Below are 25479 nucleotides of genomic sequence, written 5' to 3'. Positions count from 1 at the left end.
TGAGGCAAAATGAATTCCAAATTGTATGAACAAATTCTACAAGAGAATGTGGGATAATAGAAGTTGGGTCATGCAGCATGACAATGATCCTAAACACAGAAGTAAATCTACAGCAGGACATTTCACATTTTGGAAGGGCCATGTCAGTCTTGACATTAACCTAAATTGAAATGCTGTGGCATGATCTGAAGCAAGCCATTCACATAAGACATCACAAACATATCAATGAATTGAAACCGTTATGTAAAGAGGAATGGGCCAAAATACCATCTACAGCTACAAGAAATATTTGGTTGAGGCCATTGCTGCTAAAGGAAGTTTCACCAGTTACTAAATCTAAAGGTTCACATATTTTTTTCATCATAGAAAGTGAATGTTAAAATAATGTGTTCAATGTAGGCAAGCAAAAGCGCAATTGCTTGCATGTTGTTTAATCAGACTGTTTAATTCTGCAATTAATGCATCTTTAAAGATGATTAGACAGCCTAAACTAAGTAGAGATTTTTAATCAAAGTCACAGCCTTTATAGCCATGGACTAGTTTATCAGTACCTTGTACACAAGCTTTCTGTCTCTGTAGTTTAGGTTGGGACCTTCAGAGGTCAACAGAGGGAACTTTGATTCAATCTGTTTTCCACTGTAAATTCATAAAGGGTATTGCCGCATAAATAAGGGATGATGTAACCCCATTCAACTGCCAACAATGATGGCATTCTTATTTGCTTTCTCTAAGAAGGAGTTGCTTGAGGTGGAAAAACAGGTCTGAATGCAATCATTTGTCCCCATAAGACTTCTAGTGAGGTCAGTTTTGTTTATTAATAGGAAAGAATTATTTGGGTCTCTAGATCTGGCTTATATTATAAATAAAGTTTCTCAGTGCAGTTTTTAAAAACTGAGATTGCATTACACATACATTTTTTTCATACCAGCATAACCCAAGCAGGCTAAAAAAGATCAGGAAAAATAAGAGACTGAAATATAGCAGGATAGTAGTGAACTAGAAAATTAAAATACAAGAATAAAGTTACAAAAGAGAGGAGAGCATTTAGTCTATCTTGATTGTTTGGTTACCCTAAACCCCTATAATTGCATAATAAACATCCATTTTCACACATTCCCACTATTTGCACTTGTCAATAAACGAATACTCATTTATTGTGAACTCATCTATTGAGTAGTGTGATTGAATCTTGGATAAAGGAATTCCTCATTTTGTTCTATCTGTTTTGACAGACTCTAAAATGTCTGTTTGAAGTTATCAGTTGGTGTTCTTCATGAGAGCATGTGAGTGATCAGAGGAGATATTAACAGCTAGTCTCAACACATTCTTAATGTAAGCAGTTTGTAATGTAAGCTCTGCTAAAGTGGCTCCTCCACTATCTTAGAACATATCCTCAAGTCTGTACATCTTGGCTTGCAAGAATCTGACTACTGGAACCAAAAATCTGTAACCTTCAAAGAAAGTAAATTTGTTGCTGTACTTCATTACAAATAAAGTGTTCCTTTCAAGACATCTATGTATATCTATGTAACATCTATGTATATTCCTAGATATAAATACAGGATTACAAAATACACACAAGATGTTTCAGCATTTAACAGATAACAGATCATGGGCTTCATTTACAAAAGAATGGTAATTAATTTTGCCAATGGGAGATACCATTACCCCTCGTTAAGTACACCTCCAGCATTCACTAACAGCAGCACTAGCCTAACATGAGCCTTTTGTCTCAGAATAAGGAAAGCCTAAGCAGTAACGAAACCAGATAGTGCTTGTCATACTATGGCCTTGTATCACAGAATAAACTAGGTGAAGTGGCACTGTGTGCCCTGTGATGGACTGGTGTCCCATCCAGAGTGTATCCTGCTTTGTGACCACTGCTTGCAGGGAGAGACTCTGGCTCTTCTCCAGCCCTGTATTTGATAAAGTGGTTAGAAAATAGATGGATGGAGGTGGTACGTATCACAGAATTTTGAGAAGGTCAGAAGAGCACAAAACTGTGATCAGCAAAGTACCCCTGAAATGTTACCCTTTTTTTGCAGATGACACTAATATAACAGCATTAGTGAACACAGAAGAAGCTCCACAGGAAATTCAAAAAGAAAGCCTGGCAAACATCTAGCAGATGACAGGCTTTCTTTTTGAATATGCATGTGCAGAGTAAATGTAAAGTAGCAGAAACACAAACTACAACTACAAACTATCAGATGGAAAAACACAAGTTTCAACAAGCTATTTATGAAAAAGGCCTAGGTGTCTATGTTCACATACTGTAACTTTCAAATGACCTCTTATCCAATTCTGGGTCATAGTAGCCCAGAGCCTATCCCAGGAAGCATTGGCAGGATACACCCTGGATGTGACTCCAGTCCACTGCAGGGCACACACAGACAAAAATGCTTAGACACACTAGGGCCAGTTTTTTACAGAATTAAATTCAACTATCAGCACATTTTTGCACTGTGGGAGGACACTGGAGCACCCAGATGGAACCCGCATGAACAAGAACATGCAAACTCCATACAGATATCACCCGAGGGCTTGAACCTAGGGCCCCAGCACTGAGAGGCAGCAATTCTAACCACAATATCACTTCCCCATTGCTTCCCCATTGTCTATGTAGAAGCATTTTCCAATAGTCAAACAGAATATTAATATAGTTGACAGTGTTAAACTTAAATCAAGTAATTTTAAATTAGAATTGTACAATGCAGGAGGTCTCCCAGATGGCTCAGCCATAAAAAAGGCACTCACCCAAAGACAGGCTGAATTACTTAAACTAGATGAGTTCAAGACTGGATTTTGTCACTAGAAAACTATAATTGTGATTCCCCAGGCACTGACAGATGTTCTTCTCCTCCAGTTGGGGCTGAACCAATAGTGAATAGCTATGTAAACTGTGGGCATATTAAAAGCTTCCAATGTTTTCAGACAAACATGTACAGTATTTGGGTGGGTTAAATACTTCCAGTATATGATATAAATTAGGGAACAAAGACTGAGTGAGTTGTCTTTGAAATTGCACTATATCTTGCTGGTATTTTTTTGTACACCAGCAGCCCAGGGTATAGCCATGCAATGGAATTCGAATCCAGCAGGACCCAGCATACCTGTATATGGTGTGGGACATTTTATCTCTGTTATGGGCAGGTGCAGGACAAATTTACTCTGCTGCAGGTGGGGGCAGTTGGTCAGATTTTAAGGAGTGCAGGACAGTATAATATACATATTAAGTACTGAGAACAAGCTTTTAATCTGGAAAGAGTGCACCTACAGCACACAGCTAGGGAGTAACATTCGAATTACTGTGACATAGCAAATGAGCTGCATTTAAGTACACTGTGTGACAGCACTGATGATGTATTTCCAACAGCAGAATTGCTGAAGGCGCAGTCGTGGTAACCTTGAGTAAGCTAATTTAGCAGATTCACAATATTGTTATTTTTGTGTTTACATGCTTTTCCATAACACTTTACCAAAAAAGACTGTTTGAGAGCTGTAACTGACAATTAAAACTGTGGGTGTTTAAATGTGCATTAGCTTATTAAAATATTACATATTGCCTAATGGATTTTGGTTAGATATGCCTACTAAAATACCAAATATCAACTTATAATTTCTTTATTAAAAACTGAGTTAGGGTGTGAGGTGATATTGTGGGATAGTATGTGATATGAATTAAAATAAAAATTATTATGGCTGCAGTCCTGATTTCTTGTTGGAGTGGGAGAGTGCATTCAACAGTATTAGTGGCAGCAGTTAAAATGTTGTGGATGCTGGTGTGATTGAAATAAATAGCCTTACAAAGGGCTCTAGTTTACAGTTCCTGAACAGAAAACTATGAGGGAACACAATGTCTTCTCTGTTTATTACTTTGAAGACCTACAGTACCACCTACAATTTAAGAACCAATCCTCCATGGGAAACTTTATTTAAAGCCATCTAAAAATCTAAATATAACTTATCATATGTTCTTTGTAGTAATTTTCTTGAACAGCTTTTGCACACTCAAAGGACTCTTCTAAGTTATTTTGAGCAACACCTACTGTACAGTACCAAATGAATTCCATAATGTAGTCAACTTCTCCAGATAAATAGTATGTGAAGCACATTTTTATTACATAATAAAAAAAGGTTTTTTTTTATATGCTTTGGACTTGCATCTCAGGAACCACAAGTTAAACGTTTTTGGCAAAACCTTTTGAAACTAAATGTTAACCACAGTACAACAGACTGTACAATTATTATCCTCTGGCAAGTTTGAACGTGCTGAGAGAACTGTTATTTTACCCCTAAAAGTCTCAAGTCTTAAAACCTCAATGCTTTTTTTTTTGCTTAGGCTTTTTATTTCTGAAGAAGCCTCAACCTCAAACAGATTCCAAATCAATCAGCAACACCAAAGCAAATGTTCCCATACTGAAAGGTACCCACTCTGCAACATTTCCTAGAAACCATTCTTTTCGCTTACTGAGGTTGCCTAGAAAACAAACCATAGATTTGAATCAAGTGGTCTTTTCATTGCAAAATGACAGTGTTAAGAAAGGCATGCATAAACTAGGTGTGATTTACTGAATCATTTTTGAGTTATTAATATACTGTATATACATACAGTTCTATCATGTAAATGTTTAAAACGCAATTACACCTCAGCGAACAGACCACTGAGTAGTTCCTATTATTATTATTATATTTTCTTAATAATTAACACAACTTTTGCTTTTCATTTGTAATATGGAATTTTGTGCACTTTTACAGAGAAAAGTAATTTAAAATATACCATTTTATAAATTATTTTATTTTTTAGATTTTTTCATATGGCATGGAATCAAATATTTCAGATTTTTCTGTATAATTATTTTGGTGTACACTTGTCAATTACTATGTCAGAAAAGTATTTGGAAAGAAACTTCTCATGCCTAACCAAGTTGCATTTTCATTTGGAGTAGGGATTTTACTTCTCACTAACAAAACCCACAGTGATGGCTGTTCATTCTTAATATGCATCTCAAATATCAATATCTCTATTTCTAGATTTTTAGAACTGAACTCAATGTGACTTAAGGTGTACAAGTTGTTATTTATTTGGAATCAGTGTGATTTAAGGTGTACAACTTGTTGCTTATTTGGAAGTGAAAGGTGATTTAGCAGTTTACTGAATTGTGGTAAAACACTGTAAAGAATCATAGATTTTACTAAACAAGTTTGGGGCTTTCCACAGGACAAGGTACAGGCAAAACAATCCATGAAATTAAAAATGGAATGTAGGCTAGAAAATATCTGTGGCAATCCCATGAGTATTATAGCCACTTTGTAATTTTGAGCCACTATTTTACAGACAGATTGAGCTCAACCTGAGGCACTACAGTATACAGTACAGATTCATATAGAGTATTATATGCGCTTCTTAAAAGCCTAAAGAAATGACAATTTGTCATTAAAAATCCATCACCACAGACATAAATAACATCTAATGTTAAATGAAAAAAATAACTGCATACGTTGACCTGAGGTCTACAAAACCATACATACCATAATTATGAAATGTTAAAAAAAACATTCATTTTAAACATAAAAATCAACATGTAATTTTTAGGTGTCACAAACTTTTCAGGATGTGAACTAAGTCCCTTTTTTCCATTTAGGCATTTTAAGATTTCCTTTAAGGCTATAACATTGTCATTGTTACAATTACATAAGAGTACGATAAGTACATTTGATAGGCCTGGAACCCTCTGGTACTTACATGAAACACTTAATTACATGAAAAATTATTATCTAACTCTTTAGTCTCATTTGCCTCCCATTGGTTACTCTCAAATCTAACTTATCTTGATTGGTGGGCTATAAAGTTAATTTAAGCCTGATGTTAAAATAGCACCAAACAGGATAAAATCCATTGCTTAACATATTAAATCAAGTCTTCGTCCAATTCTTATAAAGCCTTTAAATAATATTTTAACTAAATCTGAAAAGAAGAGTACACTTTTACTTTTCCCTCTACAATATACAAAAAAATAAACCATTGCAGAGACAAATGTTTCCTTTTAGCATCTTGTTATTTACTGAATTGCTAACTGAACTGATATTACAGTATTTACAGTTTCAACACAATTATACCACATAGGAAATATCTCCCAGTTACCTGTTTCACAAAAACACTATTACCTGTACATTTAATTTGAAATCCAAAACCACTTTAGTAGACCGATACTACATTTTTTAATGACTGTATTTTATCATTATAGTATTATAAATAATACTTTCTACCATCTATATATCACTTTCCATCGCAAAGACATGAAGCTCTAAAGGAAGCTCTAAAGTAAAAGGAACAACTACAATCTTTTATTAAGTATTAGAGAAATTTTAAATACAATCAAGCCACAAACAATGTTTCTGCCCTTTTTATAGTATATTATACTTTTAAACCACTGAAAGGCAACTTAGATAAGGTTGTCTTATTTATAAACACGTAAATTATTAATGAAAACATTAATAATGAAATGTGTGTTTATAGCCAAATACACTATACAGTTACAGTTCAAACATAACTGGGATAAATCCTGGCGAAAGTAAGAAAGATACCACCTACTGAGGAAGCCTCTAGGGCAAGGGCTGTAAGGCAACAGATCACTTGTATGGGAACAAGTAATAGGTTTATTCCATGCTGAAAAGAGAAGAGAGAAAACACAAAGTTTCTGCTATGAGGCCTTCTTCAGGTCTGAAGAAGTCTGAAGAAGGCCTGACCTGACCTGAAGAAGGCTTCACAGCCGAAACGTTGTGTTTTCTCTCTTCTCTTTTCAGCATGGAATAAACGTATTACTTGTTCCTTTGCAGACTATGCATGCTGACACAGCTACCCACCTGAACAAGATCACTTGTATGTGTGTTCCATTAACCCCATTTAAGTTAAGTATATTCATCCTTAACATAAAGCTTATATGTGTAATACTGATATACTGTAAGTAATAACTAGTAAAAGTAATATACAGTACACTAAGTATTCAGGAGTTACTGCTAACAATGCTGAGGTGAACGAGCATGGCAGAACAGTTGCTCTCAGGATATTGTCCATTTGACATGATCAGAGAAATTTACCAATTTTTGTGTCCTCCAGTACTTAATTTCTGAAATATATTCATTGACAAAGGATATGATGTAAGAGACCTATGACAATCAAGCAGGTTTTTTGTAACAATTCTAATGGCCAAAGCTGCTAAAAGCATTGACAAACTGAAATCTGTTTGAAAAACCCTTGAAAATTCTGTAAAAAATGACTGTATCAATCAGTGGTGTCATTAGCAGGATTTAAAGGGTAGACTTGAATCCTCATTAAGGATTGATTCAGAAGCTGTACCTTCAGCACCATCTTAATTTTTAAAAGGTTTTGCTGCTTTCTGTCTGTGCATCTATGCACAGACGTGTGTACACATCTGTGCATCCTTGATACAAAATCATTCACACAAAAGAGAACTGATAAAATAATAAAAGGTTCTTTTTAAAATCTAAAACCATCCAATTCCAAAATAAATATTTTTTGGAATATAATATTTAAGAACAAATCAACTTTATATAGCTATTACTACTGGTACTTTCAACATACAATCACTTATAAAACAAACCATGAACATGGTCAAAAGAAGTGTTGCTCAAGAATATTTTCCCCTAAATTACATGAGAAGTGTATATTTGAATTTTATATGTATATCTATTTTGTTTTTAAAATTGAAATTAGTTTTATCTCACTAAGCATCAGTTCCTGTTTCTTGAGTAAAAATCATCCATATTCCATTTCATGTTGCACAACACACAATCAAAAGCAGAGAATGAGGGAGGGCATTCATCAGACGAAACTTGCTCAGCAAGAACCTGTACATGAGGTTTCTCTTTATTTTCTGCTAGATAAATAGCCAGAAACCATGTTCAACAGCAATATCTTGTGCTTCAATGAATGCTGACAAAACTTTTACAGAATGTAATAATTTATTAAGGATCAGTATGTGAAATAGACTTAATTACAATTTGACCTATTCATTTTCACTGAGTCACAAGCTCCGACGCAAATACATTATTTCAATATTCTGATTTTTTCAAAGTGTTCCCTCACTTTAAATAACTGCATTAAATGTCTACTTTCTGCATTGTCAGAACAACTTTACATGTGCCAGCAGATCAGAACACACAAAAGAGTTAAAAACTGTAAAATGTAGTGTCGAGATTGCAGGTTTGAATCCAGGACCACTTGTGGACTAGTTATGACTACTTTGTTTTGGTTCAACATTGACCCAACTAAGTCAACATCTGTTCAAAACAGGTAACTACTAGTCACTCACCCTACAGTACACCTACAGTAAACTGTTCATGGTGCGTTCTCTTTCAGTAGCAGCTGGATGTGTTGTTTCAAGTTGCTGTCACTGAAAGGGCTCCACTGAAACTTTGTTATTTTTTTCTTTTCTAAGGATGGTATCTTTTCTTATTTGGTATGAATACCTAGAACAAAGAACAAAGATAATTTGTCTATGACTGCACTTGCTTTTACCTAATCACAAATGGAGAAGAAAGGAGATTGCAATGTAAAGTATTCATGATCTTCTCTATTGCTGGATATGAAACTAATATTAATCCCTTGCCTCAAAGCCAAAAATAACCCTCTCACCATCTCATTGTAGTAAGTGGTTTCATAATAAGCTTTTGTTTTTTGTTGCAAAAGAAACTGTGTAACATCATTTCCAAGTTACAGTGTTGTAAACTGACACTGTGGCTGATGAAAGGAGTACTGAAGCAATATCATATGCCAAGCTCTCTCCTTCAGGAAGATTGCTATCTGCTTTCAGAGCAATGACTCTATTGTTAACTTTTTGTAAGTCATTTACCTACAACTCTCAAAGAGTAGCTTCTCATTATAATCAGTAACATCAGTAATATACAGTAGCACTAACCCCAAAAACATATTCTTTGTGGCAACTTGCATTACTAGACACATACAGATGCAGCCATTCAAAATGCACGATACAACCCCGTACCGCACGCAATTACGCACAGTTCACTGCGTTTTACCAAGGTATGTGATTGGCTAGCCAAAATGACCGACAGGGGCACTCGTGGTGCATTGGTTGTTTGAGAAAAGATTTAATCATTTAATCTCTTTACTGTGCCTGTTTAAATCTGCTTAGTATGAATATGTAATGGAATTTTACAACTATAGGGAAATTTTAGTAGCTGAGCATAAAAAAGAGGAGCAAAACGCATCTAAAGGTCATAAACGATATTAATTTAGGAACATAAACATATTACGTAAACTGTATTATGGCTGGTATTGGTAGTTTAAATAAAAAATACACACCAGTATTCCACTTTCTTCCTAACCATTTTAAGCATCAAAGCCTTTCATTTGGTTACATGTGGTTATTTTGGAAAAGTTTTTATGTGCTCCTTCTGACTATATTAAGTTTATATAGTTTGTAAAAAGCTATAATATTTTAACCTTTTCTGCGAATATGCTCGTTATTAATGGCTTGATTGATTAATAGGGTATATAATATGGAAATGCGTATCTAAAGAAATTAATAACGATATAATTATATTTATATACTGTAGCTCAAATTATCAAAGTAGTACACTTTCTTTAGAAATGTCTGCTTCAGTTTCACTTTTTCCCATATAATTATGTCTGTGGTGTAATGGGTTAGGCATGTGCTCTCCGTGCTGGAAGTTGGCTGTTCAAACCCAGCTGTTGCTATGAGTTTTCTTATAACAAATAAAAATGTCTTTGAAAAACTAAAATAGCAAATATTATGGACACTATATTGACATTTTTAGAATTTGATTAATACAGAATATAATATGGAATCGCATATCTAAAGAAGTTAAGAACGATTTAATTATATTCATATACTGTAGCTCAAATCCCGCTAAAGTAAAAAATAGACACAAGCAGAGTATTATTGGACAATGTTGTGAGGCTCTGGCAGAACTTCTCTGTAACCTGAAGAGTTATAGAGGAGACACGTTGTGTATCGCCTCTTTTTACACTTGTAAAAAGAACGTTCCACTCAGTGGGCGGTGCATTGTTATCTCAATCACCTGCTAATTCCTTTCGCACCACGGGAAGACAGGAGAATGTGATTCTACTGTATCTGTACGAAATGTGTGATGCGTTTACAAAATTAAAGTGTTTAAAATGTTGAATTAAAAAGTTTAAAAGAAACTTACAGCTTACAGAAATATTCTAAGATGATCACAAGGAAGTGTATTGCATGTCTAATGGTCTAACCCCATTACCCCCATTTTGATTAAAATCGCAAACGCGTGTTTAATTAAATGCCTTTATTGATTCAAAATCTGACAGTGCAATGTAAATTGTTATCTTTGTCTAAGTCCCTTAATTAACTTTAAGCATAGCTTTCTCACCATTTAGATTTTTTTTCATACCATTGATAAACTAAGCAGGAGTGTATTGTACTTCCTAATGGGATTACATTAATTACTAATTACAAAGATTAGATTGTAATCGTTTTTATTTTTTAAAATAAATTTTAGAAAAGTGCCATCTATACAAAACAGTTGTATTTATTTAATACGACTTGATAGTTATATTAATAGGGATAAGAATTCAAGTTGTATATTGTTTAGACTTTTAATCATTTTAAACTGTATTACAGCATGTTAAACATTAAAAAAGTCAGTATATTTTATAAAAGCAAGATTGCTCAGTTGGACAAAAGTACACAACCTTCCACCTTCATCATAAATATTTTAACTACTGTATGCATAAATACTGAGATGGATAGTTTGACAAATATCTGAATTTTTGCAAGATAAAATTGTATCCAGCTGTGAATCAGCTACGTGACCTTGCCCTTCGTGAAATTGTGGAAAAGAGGTTTAGTGGGCAGCATTACTCACAGTGTAGTGACCATAGAGTGTTTAAATACACTGTACAGTATAACAGTATAAAGCAAGTATGTTTTTTTCATGTTTGTAATCACTATTCTTGCAAGTACATTTTGTATTCTGTTTGCTTGTGTGTGTTAGCTGGTGGGCAATCGTTTGAGGTGAAAATTCATCCACAAGGAGTGTACCGTTAAAGCATAGAAGATTGCACCAAGCTTTTTCAGCTCTGTATGTTGCTCAAGCCATTTCTCTTTGACACTTTCTTTAGTCATAGAGGTTGGAAGACGCCTCCCCCCTCCCCCTTCCCTCTTCCTGCCTCACCTGTTCCCATTTTGTCTGTGTCCGAATCGCAGCAGACAGACATGGAGAGACAGATAAAGAGTGAACCTTGTTTTTTTTATAGTCAGATTTAACGTATGTTTGAACACTTGCAATTTCATGTTTCTACAAGATGTGGAAGTGCGACAATTTATCACAGTGCGAATTTTAATACTAATTATTGATTACTAAAAGTTTATGCACCGGTCAAAAAAATGGCGTAAAAATGACAAAGTGAAGGCTGTGAAAACATTCACATTGTACTTTAAACATAAAGCAAGTGTTGTTGTCACTCTAGGAGGTCTTGTGAAAACGCTACAGGCAAGCCAAAATCGTTTTCGAACTTCAAGCTAACTTTATCGTGGTTGAAAACCGAAAAAAATAACTCTGAAAGTTACAAGAAGCTTGAAATTATTATTATTTAATTAATACTGTTAATAATGACCAGCCACATTATTATTGTTTCAGCTGTATTTTTAATACTGCTTTGTTATTCTTGATTCTAATTACAATACATACGATTTCATTTTAAGGCTTGAGGCATCTGTTAAATTGCCCCGCTGAATAAGGTGTTTTGAATTGAACCTGTTGAACAGCTGTTAAGCATACTGTAGTTTTTGTTAACACAACACGACTTCGTCACCTTCAAAAAAATGACCGCGGGCACTTTTCCTTCCCCCCTAACCCTATTCTACTCGTACATGAGAATATACTGTAGGGGTATGTACGAGTAGAATAGGGTTAGGGGGGATGGAAAAGTGCCCACGGTCATGTTTTTCACTGACAGACAAAGTTGTATTGTCAGTATGCTTAAAAGCCGCTTGTAAGAGCAAGGTGACTTTCTGATATCTAAACCATTTTTTACAGCTTTTAATGTCACACAATGTTTGAGTTAGGCAGGAACACATCATTGTATCTTATTTTTTATTTCATTTTTTTAGATAAATATAAGGTAACCAAAATTAAATGTCCTATTTTTTCTTAACTCTCGTTTTTCCATACTGTAGTTTGAGTCTTTGAGTGTAAGCTGTAAGTTCTTTTTACTTCTTAATTAAACATTTGAAACACTTTAATTTTGCAAACACAACACACATTCCGTACAGGTGTTAAGCAGATTAGCAGGTTGCTGACAAAATAGTGCAGCGTACACCACTGCCCAGTATAACTTTAAACGAACAGGAAAAAAGATCATTTTCAGAGAGCAATTAAGTTGTGTTAATGTAGAAAAAGTTATTAGATTTATGAGAAATAAATGAGCCCGAAAGTGCTACATTATTAATAATGTCTTCCGTGTCGCATTAACATTGGAATGTTCTTTTTTACAAGTGTAAAAAGAGGCGATATTTGAGCATTCAGGTAGATTGCCAGGTGACAGGATTTGTAAATATATTTTGTTAAAGCAAGTCAGTTTTTTGCAACACATAAAATACATATTTCCAAGAAAGTATAGCCTTTGTCACTAATGAAACCACTAAAGTGTTTCCTTAAGCCAGCACTATTAAATAATTTATCCTCAGTGAGATGCTGCCATCTCATAGTGGGTTTCTAACACTGTGTATATTTCCAACCACACAGTGCCTTTACTTCCATCAATTTTTAATTTGGATCCTATCCCTAGCGATGTAGGGCGCATACCCACGTGAGCCCGAAAGCACTACATTATTAATAATAAAGTATCTTCCGTGTCACATTAACATTGGAATGTTTCTTTTTGAAAGTGTAAAAAGAGGCGATACACATTGTGTCTCCTCTATAACTCTTCAGTTTACAGAGAAATTCTGCCAGAGCCACATAACATTGTCCAATAATACTCTTCTTGTGTCTAATTTTTAGTTTAGCAGGATTTGCACGAAAAGCACATTGTTTAATGGGGATTACATTACCCACGTCTATATCACAGTACAACACTTGTTTGAGTTGGGAATGCCATACCATCTCTATTGGATTTAAATCTGGGGATTCAGCTGGAGTTTTCACAAGCTGTCTCTTGTGAAAACAGCCAAAACATTGTGTTTTATCTCTTCTCTTTTCAGCATGGAATAAACCTATTAGTTGTTCCCTTAGTGTAACTACTGCATGATTTCTTTATCCATTTCAGCTAAATGAGTGAAATTAAATCAGTCAGAATCTCAGAGTGCCAACTGTAAAAATAACCCTTCATCCTTCATTTGTTTAACTTCGCGAAGAAAGTTCGTAATGTAGGGCGCTCTGAATGAGTTTGTCCAAATCACGGTTTCAAAATAAAAAAAAACATCAAACCTTTGATTGGATGAGAACGTCATGATTGTATCGCAAGGATGTTAACTTTGAACGTTTTGTGATATTTAGAAATACCAACAAATTCAATATAGTGTTGATAATATTTATCAGTAATAACGACAGTAGTAGCAGTTTGAAATTATCATTGCTATTAATATATGACTTAGCTTTGAACATGTTGTGATATTTAGAAATATAAAAAGTCAATAAAGTGTCCATAATATTTGCTATTTTAGTTTTTCAAATAATTTTTTATTTGTTAAATATGAATATAATTATATCATTATTAATTTCTTTAGATATGCGATTCCATATTATATTCCATATTAATCAAATTTTAAAAAGTATGCTTTTGTTTAGTGGGATAATGAGCATATTCGCAGAAAAGGTTAAAACATTATAACTTTTAAAAAAATGTATATCCTTAATATAGTCAGAAGGAGCACATAAATACTTTTCCATAATAACCACAGTATGTAACCGAATGCAACACTTTGATGCACTTTGATTAAAATGTTTAGGAAGAAAGTGGAATACTGGTGTATATTTTTATTTAAACAACAAATACCAGCCATATACAGTTTACATAATATGTTTATGTTCCTAAATTAATGTTATTTATGAGCCTGTGAAAGGCATGGTGAATCGGAGATTCATTCATTATTAATACTATTAGTAATATCTTCCGTAAAGACTTTGATGCATAAAATATTTTTTGCCTAATTAAAATATTTATGATGAAGGTGGAAGGTTCTGTACATTTTGTCCAATTGAGCAATCTGTCTTTTCTAAAATATACCGACTTTTTTAATGTATAATGATTAACATGCTGTAATACACAGTTTAAAATTATTAAAAGTCTTAAAAGTATACAACTTAAATTCTTAATTGGAAAAAGATTGTCCCTCAACAATGACTGGGATTCGAAACTGGGAGTTTTCTGGCGACAGCTCAAATGCTGTACATGAGACGTTAAGCCAGGTACTGACCAGGCTCACACCTGCTTAGCTTCAGTGGGTTGCCAATTGTAAGTTGCAGGGTGACATGGCTACTGGCTAATACCCTAACTGGACCTATTGGAGCTAAATACCATTTCCTCCAGTAAAATGACATGCTGCTTCTATAAATTCTTCTTGCAAACAAGAAAATACCAAACCGCTCAGAGGGGGATGTTCAACAGACAACATAGATCTGCTGAAGTCCTTTCCAATCAGGAAGGCATGCATTAAGATCAGCATGACTTTATTAGCCTTAGCTACCTGTGAGACAGTCGTCAGTGAAAAGCATATTAACTACAGGGCCATCAGCCATATCGCCCTGCAACTCACAACTGGGAACCCACTGAAGATAAGCAGGTGTGAGCCTGGTCAGTACCTGGATAGGAGACCTCCTGGGAAAAACAAAGGTTGCTGCTGGAAGAGGTGTTAGTGAGGCCAGCAGGGGGTGCTCACCCTGTGGACTATGTGGGTCATAATGCCCCAATATAGTGATGGGGACAATACGCTGTAGAAAGGCACCGTACTTCGCATGAGACATAAAACCAAGGTCCTGACTCTCTGTGGACATTAAAAATCCCAGGGCATTTCTTGAAAAGAGTAGGGGTTTAACCCCGGTGTCCTGGCCAAATTTCCTATTTCCCATCACTCCCTTACTAATGATGGCCTCCTAATAATTCCCATCTATGAATTGGGTTCATTACTCTGTTTTACTCTCCATGAATAGCTGGTGTGTGGTGAGCATTCTGGCGCACTATGGCTGCCGTCGCATCATCCAGGTAGATGCTGCACATTGGTGGTGGTGGAGGGGAGCGCTTTGCGTGGGGTGTCCAGAAAAAGTGATATATAAAGGATATGAAAACAAATCACACTACTTTTCAAAATGCAATGTGACACAAATGCTATATATAAGCTCAACATACAGCCAAGGATTAGTAAATAATTTAATGTTTCAGAATTTGGACTGGATAGCTATATTTTATTTCTGTTAATTCTGTGAATTTAGTATAAAACCCATGCTTCTTAGACCTGTCCAAAATGTCCAAAGCACACTGCTTTCAAACCATCAGGAGAGGTCCTGATAATACTCTGTGTTTATTTTTTAGTGCTTTAAAATATAACCATACACTGTAGTTTGCAGTTGGATAATAAACAATGCATGGTCAACATTTCCAAAACACTGAGGAAACAATGCTTTTATGAAAATGCTAAGCACTTTTTTATAAAGGCTGTACACTACCAAACATACAAAGGTATGCCTGACCTCTCCATGCTCAACTAATTGCAGACCACACTTATGTACAACTACCCACAGAACACAATGTAAATTCTCAGCTAGTATTCACAGAACAATCTTGTGGGCTATAAATGTACATTGCTACAGAATACATTTGTAACTGGTATGGGAATTAATTAAAACCTGCTTTCACATTGCATGGTTTAGAAAAAATCAGAACAACACGGATCAGCCACCAAACAAGAATTTTACTGTAATGTCCATAGTTATTTAAGCTATAATGGAAAATTGTGTCCCTTTTACTGCATTACAGTTTTCTACAGTATTGAATCTATTAAAAAAACAACAAAGAAGTATCAAACATGAGGATGTAGGTTAATTTTGTATTGGAACAGTATCCATACGAACAAAATACAATTAACTGTCCTTTTTCCAGATAGTAAATTAAATTTTGAACTAAAAGAACCCCTCTTAAGGTCAATAGCTAATCTTTCCAAACTCATCCTTTCTGTGACCTCCTGAAACACAGTAACCTGCGCATTTAACAGTCTTTGTGGAACTGTACTTAAGTGTTTACAAAAAAAATAAGAAATACATTTTCCCTATGGATTCTGAGCCTAACTGCATTGTAGTGAGTTGTCAAAAGGATTGAAAATTCAATTGAATTCAATGAACAACTTTTACTGATGCCTCTTCTCAAGTGCAAACTAGAAATATGGCAATTTTGATTAATCGAACCCATATTAAAATAACATTTTACATTTTTGATATTTGCAATGAAACGTGTTTAGGCCATTCTGGAAGAAGCAGAATAGAATTACATTTTAGGAAACTTTGGTATAATCAATCCAGGATTATATTTTCAACTCTGAGCCTTACAATATCTAGAGTGTTAAAAGAGACTTACAGAGAATTAGTATTCTTCAATAAGTGAGAAAGATAATAAGTGCAAACATATTTCTGTAAGGCTACTATATAATACAGTAGATCTGCCCTAAATTTAAATGTATGCAAACTACTTTGTTCGAGAACAATATAAACAAAATATCCATAGAAAATGTTGAAGAAGCATGTACTGCTTTTGCATTACTTGGTAATACATAACAAAAGGTTTTAAAGACAGGAACGTTCCATTTGGTCCATTTTGCTGGTTTGCTAGTCCTAACATAGCATATGAGGTGTTTTATAAGGTTAATTTAGGCAGGAAATTTAGATTGATTCGATAAAAGAGAGTGTAGATAAGTACAGAGAGTAGATAAGTCCCCATTTACAATATTTTGTACAATTCTGATCATCACATTAGGTCCTGAATCTGTCTAGAGAAAAACAACCAGATATAATTTCCAATTTAAAGGAATGTACTCTGACATGCTAAAAGATTTGTATCTTTGAACTAAGTCTTAAACAGAAAAGATGACAAGGGACCTTATTCAAATCCTAAAAGTAACTTACAAGGTCAACCCAAAGGATTTCTTATTATTACACTATTTTGAACAGAGTAGACTCTGAGGAAGTATATTGTACTTGTTCAGAGTCAACACTGAAACACGAACCAGAAGATGCAAATGAAACCAATGGGAAAGTGCATTTAAAACTGACAACAGGAGGTGTGTTTTTATAGAAAGGGCTGTGCTAGTCTGAAACTTGCTGCCCAATCATTTTGTTGATGCTGTATGCTGGTTCCATAAGGATAAGTAGATCAATCAACTTAAAGCAAGAAAAAAAACTGAATACTTTTTTGTGACCAAACAGCCTTCTCGTATTTGTAACCTTTCTTATATTTTTTCATGTAGTGCTGCCTCCTAAAATATGTCACATGAAATATAAAATAGTTCAAGTATGTAGCTACATCAGCATGCGTAGGCTGCAAAGGAACAGTAAAGGTTTATTCCATGCTGAAAAGAGAAGAAAAGAAACAACGTTTTGGCTGTGGAGACTTCTTCAGGTGTGAAATATAAAATGACAACTGAAAATTCATCGTTGTAATGAATGTGTGCTTGCAAGACTGCAAGTGCCTAGGTGATATTTAGACACAAAAGCGACAATATCACAGATTTAATCCTATTGCAATGATGCCATGGCTCAGTGAAAGACAAGGAAAATGGACTCACAAAATATTGCCTGCAGAAACATTACTATGTCACTATGTGATTTTGCTAGGTCTTCAGACTCTTTTACTCACCATTACTAGACTCCCTAGACACCTCTAGATGCCTTTATTCAACAAAAAAATCAATAAGTCACATGTTTTAACCTACAATAAAGCATCATCAAAACTGGTTGCCATAGAAATTGTACAAACTCATTTATAATCATGAGATGACTCGGAGCTGCCAGTATTTGATGCAGTACTACTACATTGTTGACATCTTAATTCAATGTTACCATGGACAGTAATCCTCTGTATAATGCCAAAAGGTGACCCTAAACAGTACCAAATTACTACAACTTGCATTAACATCAAATAGTCTGCGACCATCAGTAACTGAGGTGCAAGTGACCATCAGTATTCTTTAGTGGACTTACTTTCAGTCTAAATATTCTCTCTGAACTACCAGAAAACCTGCAAAAATATTTTTCTCAAAGTGCATTATTAGACCAAATAAACAGAGGCAATGATGAGGCAAATAAGTTAATTTTAGTACCAAAGATTTTATTTAAAATGTGTGACTTAATTTTCTTTAATGGTGAGGGAAGTACACTGTTGACAGTTGATGGGGCTAGTTTAAAATGTACGGAGGTACTTAGTACTTTTAGTCTTGACTGAGTGTATTTGGTAAATGCAACATAGACATACTATGTATAAAAATGAACTGGCAATAAACCTTCAACTATATCAAACAATGCACGTCAATAACTTTTTTTCAGTTCTAAAAGACTTTTTATCTCAACTTCTCCTTACAAAATCATTAAAAGGAAAGTATAGTAAGAATAGTTCAAAATGGGCCTTTTTTTCTTTTTATACATACTGGTTAAACATAATTCAAAACATATTAATGCAAATATGTTTCAAAGCGATCACAAAATTGTGGCGCCTAGTATTAAGACATAATTAACCATTACAATGGCCCTGAGAATTTTGCCTTAATTCCTAAACAGTTGAAAGAATAACTTTTAATTGCCCATAAAACATTTTTTTCATATGGTAACTTTTGGTTACTTTTTGGTTCAACAACTCTGGGCCTATGACTGAAAATTTAAAGTACTTCATTTTTACTAAACAGTTTCAAAAGACAAATGGGCATTGACAAAACTAAATAAGCAAAGACAAACCAGTCTTTACAGTGAATACACCTCCGTATTTTTACAGTCTGTAAATTGAGTGGATTATAAAGGAATCCAACACTCCAAGCTGCAACTGCAGTTTAAGAACAAGTTATGGAAAATAGTTAAGAAAATGCAAGTCTTAAAGTCTTGGATGCCTGATTTTACACTGAACCCAAACCACATCTATATTGTACCATAGACATTATCAGATAGTCACCCATTAGCCAATAGAGGCTCTACAATTCATCGCACCCTCCTCCCTAATAATCCTCCCTAATAATAATCCCTCATATTAAACTTAACTCTCCGATTCTCTGCAACTGTAGAATTTCATATCACTTTTAAAAAGGACATGATTGTAAAAAATACTGAATAAAAACGAGTGTTAAATATTTAGACCTAGGTATATCAATATATCCGTTTTCTAACCGTTTCTTCCAATTCAGGGTCGCAGGTGAACCAGAGCCATCATCAAGCAACGAGATCGAGGCAGGGCGCAAACTACAGTAAGTGGCCGAGACAGCCGTCCAGCCCAAGGCACACAGACACACAGAGACTCTCACATTCAAACCATGGCCAATTTTCTCAGAATCCAGTTAACCTACCAGTATGTTTTGGTCTGTGGTAGGAAACCGGAACACCCGGACAATCCCACATGGACACGGGAAAACATACCAACTCCATGCAAGTAGCACCCTAGGTACGGAATAGAACCCAGGGACCCAACGCTGCGTGACAGCAATAACGAACCACTGCGCCAAGTGTTTATTAACATCGTTATTGAAAATCTGTTATCGACTTTCTGTTAGATAAATAAATAACGTAACTCGCATCTAATACAGATGCAACGCAAATACAGGTCAGTACGTGAAGAAAACCCTTACATCTGGTGTTGGCAACCGAAAAGTGTACAAAACCAAAGTTTAGATTTTAATTATATAAATGACATATAACGACGTTGTGGATAAAAAGCATATTTTAAATATTTAAATATTTGAAAATGACACGTTTGTAACGAGTTAGCTAGATATGTGTGTAATGATCTGATTGTAAGTCAAATGTATTGTCATCAGGTTACTAATAAAACACTTCAAGTATTCGCAGTCACCTGTGTGGGGATTGGTGATGGTGTGGGGATATTTAAATGCATGAACTAGGAATTTCACCTCCCTCTCCGACACAATGCATGAGGTTCACCTGTACTAGCATTAACCTCCGAATAAAATTCTAATGGGAATAGCCGAGACCAAGAACGTAAACATGATCCCCCCCGAAAGTTACTACATTATATGTATAAATTCTGATTCTATAGTCCAGTTCCACCTCTTATTTGGAAATTCCACTATTAGAACATCGCTGTGAAACGAATAAAGTAACGTTCTAAATGGACTTTCCGAAAGGCATGATGCATCTTTGCGTGTAATCGCTACTCAAAATACAGCATAACATACAGATAAAGCAGAAAAAAGGCATTTAACTGTATTACGTTTACCACCGCAATTGTGCAACTTGTTTGCGTGACTTAAATAGAGATGTTAAGAAAAAAAGGACAAAAAAGTTTGTTCTCGTTATGAGAAGAAAGCATATATCAGATTACAATAACACGCTTCGAGCCAGCAGTCCCTCCTCTTCCCCCTCCCTCATGTAAGCATCGCGTGAGAGCACCGCCAACTCTCAACTTGACTACAGTATGATTAATGCAAGAGTACTATTTCCATGCCAAACCAAAACTACACACCAATGCTGGCTCTTAAGGTAACCCTTAGAGAAAGTGAAGCACAGAATAATACGCTCCACATGCGCGGAGTTGCTCACATTCAATGCACAAACCAAAAATTACGCATCGAATATATAATCACGCATAAAGACGTTACTAACTTTACACATAAAGTTACTTTACACAGTAATTTAGAAGTGTTCTTAAACAGCAGTAGTAAATATAATAGTTCTCACAAGAGAAATATAGCATAAAAAACAAAAGTAACATTTGATCAAATTAACGATTTGCGTTGTAAACACTGAAACTTGTTTTGTACATTTATTACGTAGATTACCATGATTTCATAATTACCGTATTTTTAAAAGTTAAATATGAAAAGAATACTTGCATAACATGGAAAGACAGCTATAATACATATCAAATACAACACTTGGGGATATGTACATCACATATTCTAATGATATATACTGTATATGTAGGGATCTTTGTCACTGCCTAAATACTGTACTTTACAATTTACTGTACCCAACATTTTACAGTTAAATAAACAGGCTATAGCATTGTGAAAACAACTCTTACAGCTACATAAAAACTAAAAAGTACACTGTTATTCCTATTAAATACCTTTAAAACTACTCTAGCATTCTGATTTTCATTGTTCTAAAGCTTAAGTTAGAAAACATTTTTCTTTACTCTGAAGAATTACTTGAAAGATCATACGTCTTTAAATAACCACAGACTGGAGTGAATTAATAAATTATTTCTTTAGATAAACATGTAACTAAAAAACAAAATTTAAATATAATAAGCTTTGGCAATAATATCTTACATTTTCTGCACGGGCTTCTTTCGTTTCTTGGCAGCATAGATGCCTACATTAGCCAACATGCTGCGTTCGTCCTGTAAAGGTATGGAAAATGTATCCAAAAAGCTTTCTTGTCTTGTTTGCACGCACTTTTCGAAGAAAAACGATCAAATGCACTGATAAGTAAAATCCCCAAAGAGAATGTGCTAGTCGACATGCAGATCCACCTCAAATATAAATGACAAATCCAAGCAGTAGTAAATAAGCGCATTCGATCCAAGAAGAATCCAGAACTGCTGAAATGGTGAAAGGTTTTGGAAAGTTTCCTGTTCCAGAGCGGATTGTAATGGCGTGATCAGAACAAATTTTCCTTCTTCCTTTCTATTTTTTTAAGCTGTCACTCTCTACTGCCCCCAAACAATCTGTACTTAAGATCTTTCAGAGCTGTTTTCACTTTGTTCGAACCAATCCTGACAACTTTAACAGTCGGGAACTAGCAGCATGTAAGAATGTGTCTTCGCTATTGGTGAAAATTGAGATCAGGAAATTATATACGTAGGAGTGCTTTCTTAAGGTGGACCAAAAGCTAACCAGAACTGCATAGTTTTTGAGCACGAAACTCCCTCCTTCGGTTGCATTTTCAACCACTAGTACTGGTAATACTGGTCAGACTGTCATACATACAGTACATTTAGCACAAGCTTTATGGAAGACTAGTATAACAATAGAAAAATGGTAAAGATTGAACAGATAACCCATATTACCCATTTAGATCGATAGATAAGACTTTATTGATCCCTAAGGGAAATTGAGGTGTTACAGCAGCCCAGCCCAAGACAATAATAATAATTGCTTACACTTATATAGCACTTTTCTGGACACTCCACTCAAAGCACTTTACAGGTAATGGGGACTCCCCTCCACCACCACCAATGTGCAGCATCCACCTGGATGATGCGATGGCAGCCATAGTGCACCAGAACGCTCACCACACATCAGCTATTAGGGGGGAGGAGAGCAGAGTAATGAAGCCAAATCATAGATGGGAATTATTAGGGGACCATGATTGGTAAGGGCCAATGGGAAATTTGGCCAGGACGCCAGGGTTACACCCCTACTCTTTTCGAGAGACACCCTGGTCATTTTTAATGACCACAGAGAGTCAGGACCTCTCATCCGAAGGACGGCACCTGTTTACAATATAGTGTCCCCGTCACTATACTGGGGCATTAGGACCCACATGGACCGCAGGATGAGCGCCCCCTGCTGGCCTCACTAACACCTCTTCCAGCAGCAACCTTAGTATTTCCCAGGAGGTCTCCCATCCAGGTACTGACCAGGCTTATACCTGCTTAGCTTCAGTGGGTTGCCAGCTGTGAGTTGCAGAGTGATATGGCTGCTGGGACAAGACAAGCAAAAACAGACATCAGAATAGACGAAAAATTTAAATAAGTACAGCAATACAAGATAAATATAAAATAAATATAGTTAGGCGTGTGCAAAATATGCTCATAGTCACTGTGAAGCAATAAAATATGTGCAAAATGTGCATAGGTGTATATACAGATTGAGTGTCCAAAAAGTACTATAGTGCAACATGCTGTCTATAGATGAGCAGATGAAGGGCTAACAGTCCTAGCCTAAGGCAGTGTTATACACCATGACAGCCGCTGGAGGAAGGACCTGCGGAAACGTTCCCTTGAACACCGTAGCTGGAGCAGTCTGTTACTAAAAGTGCTCCGCTGCCTAATAACAGTCCCATGTAGTGGATGAGAGGAGTTGTTCATGATGGCTGTGAGCTTGGTCAGCATTCTCCTCTCCGCCACCACCTCCAGGGGGTCAAGGCTCAGCCCCAACACAGAGCAAGCCTTCTTGATGAGTTTATTGAGCATATCTTTTGTCATGATGCTGCTGCCCCAGCACACAACAGCGTAGAACATGGCCACTGCCACCACTGACTCATAAAAAATGTGTAGCAGTGTTCCACACACACCAAAGGACATGAGCCTCCTAAGAAAATACATGTAAGAGTCGGCTTTTTACCTTTCTTGAACAGGGCGTCAGTGTTAACAGACCACCCCAGTTTATCATCCAGGTTTACCACTAAGTACTTGTAGGACTGCACCCCCTCTATGTCCTCACCTTGGATGAAAACAGGGTTCAGCGGAGACTTATTCCTTCAAAAGTCCATGACCATTTCTTTAGTCTTGCTTGTGTTTAGCTGGAGATGGTTAAGATGACACCACTCCACAAAGTTGGTAATCAAGCTCCTATCTTCCTCCTTCCTCCCCTCACTAATACACCCCACAATTGCAGAGTCATCCGAAAACTTCTGCAGATGACATGCCTCAGAGTTGTACCTGAGGCAGAGGTGTAAAAAGTTAACAGGAATGGAGCAAGGACAGTCCCCTGTGGAGCCCCAGTACTGCTAATAACCTGTTCGGACACAGCTCTGTAGCCGTACATACTGTGGCCTGCAGGTCAGATAGTCTATAATCCAGGACACCAGGGGAGTGTCCACCTGCATCGCCCTTAGCTTATCTCTCAGTAATGGGGGATTGATGGTGTTAAAGGCACTGGAGAAATCAAAGGACATAACTCTCACAATGCTCCCTGTCTTCTCCAGGTGAGAGTTACCTCTGTGTAGCAGATAGATGACTGCATCCTCCACTCCCAAGTGTGACCAGTAGGTGAACTGCAGCGGGTCCAGTGCTGTACTCAGTAGGGTTCTGAAGTGGTCCAGTACAAGCCCTTCCATAGTTTTCATCAGGTGTGATGTCAGTGCTATTGGTCTGTAGTCATCCAAGACTTTAGGGTGCCCCCTTTTGGGTACTGGCACCAGGCAAGATCAAGATGTCTTCCAGAGCACCAGAACCCTTTCTAATCTCAGGCTCAGAACTGCAGCACTCCACCCAGTTGGTCCGCGCAGATCTTTAGCACTCTAGAGCTGACACCGTCAGGACCCGCTGCTTTCCCTGCACGGAGTCTCCTCAACTCCCTTCTGATCTGGTCAGTTGTAATGGATAGGCCGAGGAGGGCAGGGGAAGATGGAGTAGGAGTAGGAGGGATCTTATGATGGGGTGACTGAGGACATGAAGAGGGTCTCTGGGGTGAAGGCCTGTGAGGTGAATGGACAGCGGACCCTGTATCAAATCTGTTAAAGAAAAGATTCAGCTCATTGGCCCTCTCCAGGCCTCCCTCACGCTGTTGGCCGCCAGGCAGTTTGTATCTGGAGATCTTCCTCATGCTGTTCCACACTTCTCTCACATTATTCTCCATCAGCCTGTCCTTTATTTTCCTCCCATAAGCCACCTTGCTCTCCCTAACTCTCACCTTCAGCTCTTTCGGCACCCGCCTCAGCTCCTCCTTGTCACCTGCCCGAAAAGCCCTCTTTTTCCTATTTAGGATGGCTTTCAGATCTGGTGACCCAGGGTTTATTATTGGAGAAGCAGCACACTTTCCTGGTAGGCACTGCACTGTCAACACAGAAGTTTATGTAGTCAGTGATGCAGTGGGTAAGACCATCAATGTCATCATCATAAGGCTCACAGAGTATCTCCCAGTCCATTGTTTCAAAACAGTCCATCAGTGCATCATTAACCTTAGCTGCCCAAATTTAGAAGTCAACTAATCAAGCTCATTTAATCAATCCTATTGTGATAATGGAATTCTGCTAGTCAATAAAGTTCCTACCACAAATAATGTTTAAAACAATGTTCAACATCGTTTCCATTATTATCCCTTTAATTGTGGCAAAGCTGATACAATATGTCTATGCTGATGCCTAAGGGTTCCTAAGTCTTTGGTGTAATTTAAAATGCAATGACAGATGAATTATGAAAGTTTAAAGGCTGGTGAATTCAGAATAAAATAGCAATATGTGTATTACATTCAACGTGTTTTGCTATATTAAAACAGTATTAATATTTAAATCTAAACATTAAACAGTTTATGGTTTAACCTCTATAGTTGAAACTCCTCC

General features: G+C 36.2%; 1 protein-coding gene across 1 annotated transcript in view; it reads right to left on the bottom strand.

The window, feature by feature from the left end:
* The window catches only part of ahr2 (aryl hydrocarbon receptor 2), a 159970-nt gene extending 138126 nt beyond the window's left edge, over positions 1-21844 (bottom strand). The window contains exon 1 of the mRNA XM_088930166.1: positions 21522-21844. Within this exon, the coding sequence (XP_088786292.1) occupies positions 21522-21580 (59 nt within the window). The 5' untranslated portion in view covers positions 21581-21844. The remainder of the gene's footprint in view (positions 1-21521) is intronic.
* Positions 21845-25479: the final 3635 nt, after the last annotated feature.

The sequence above is a fragment of the Atractosteus spatula genome, chromosome 13 (genome assembly GCF_055471065.1).
Source record: "Atractosteus spatula isolate fAtrSpa1 chromosome 13, fAtrSpa1.hap1, whole genome shotgun sequence".
Lineage (NCBI taxonomy): Eukaryota > Metazoa > Chordata > Actinopteri > Semionotiformes > Lepisosteidae > Atractosteus > Atractosteus spatula.
The sequence above is the reverse complement of the archived record's forward strand: the minus strand, read 5'-3'. Positions and strand labels throughout refer to the sequence as shown.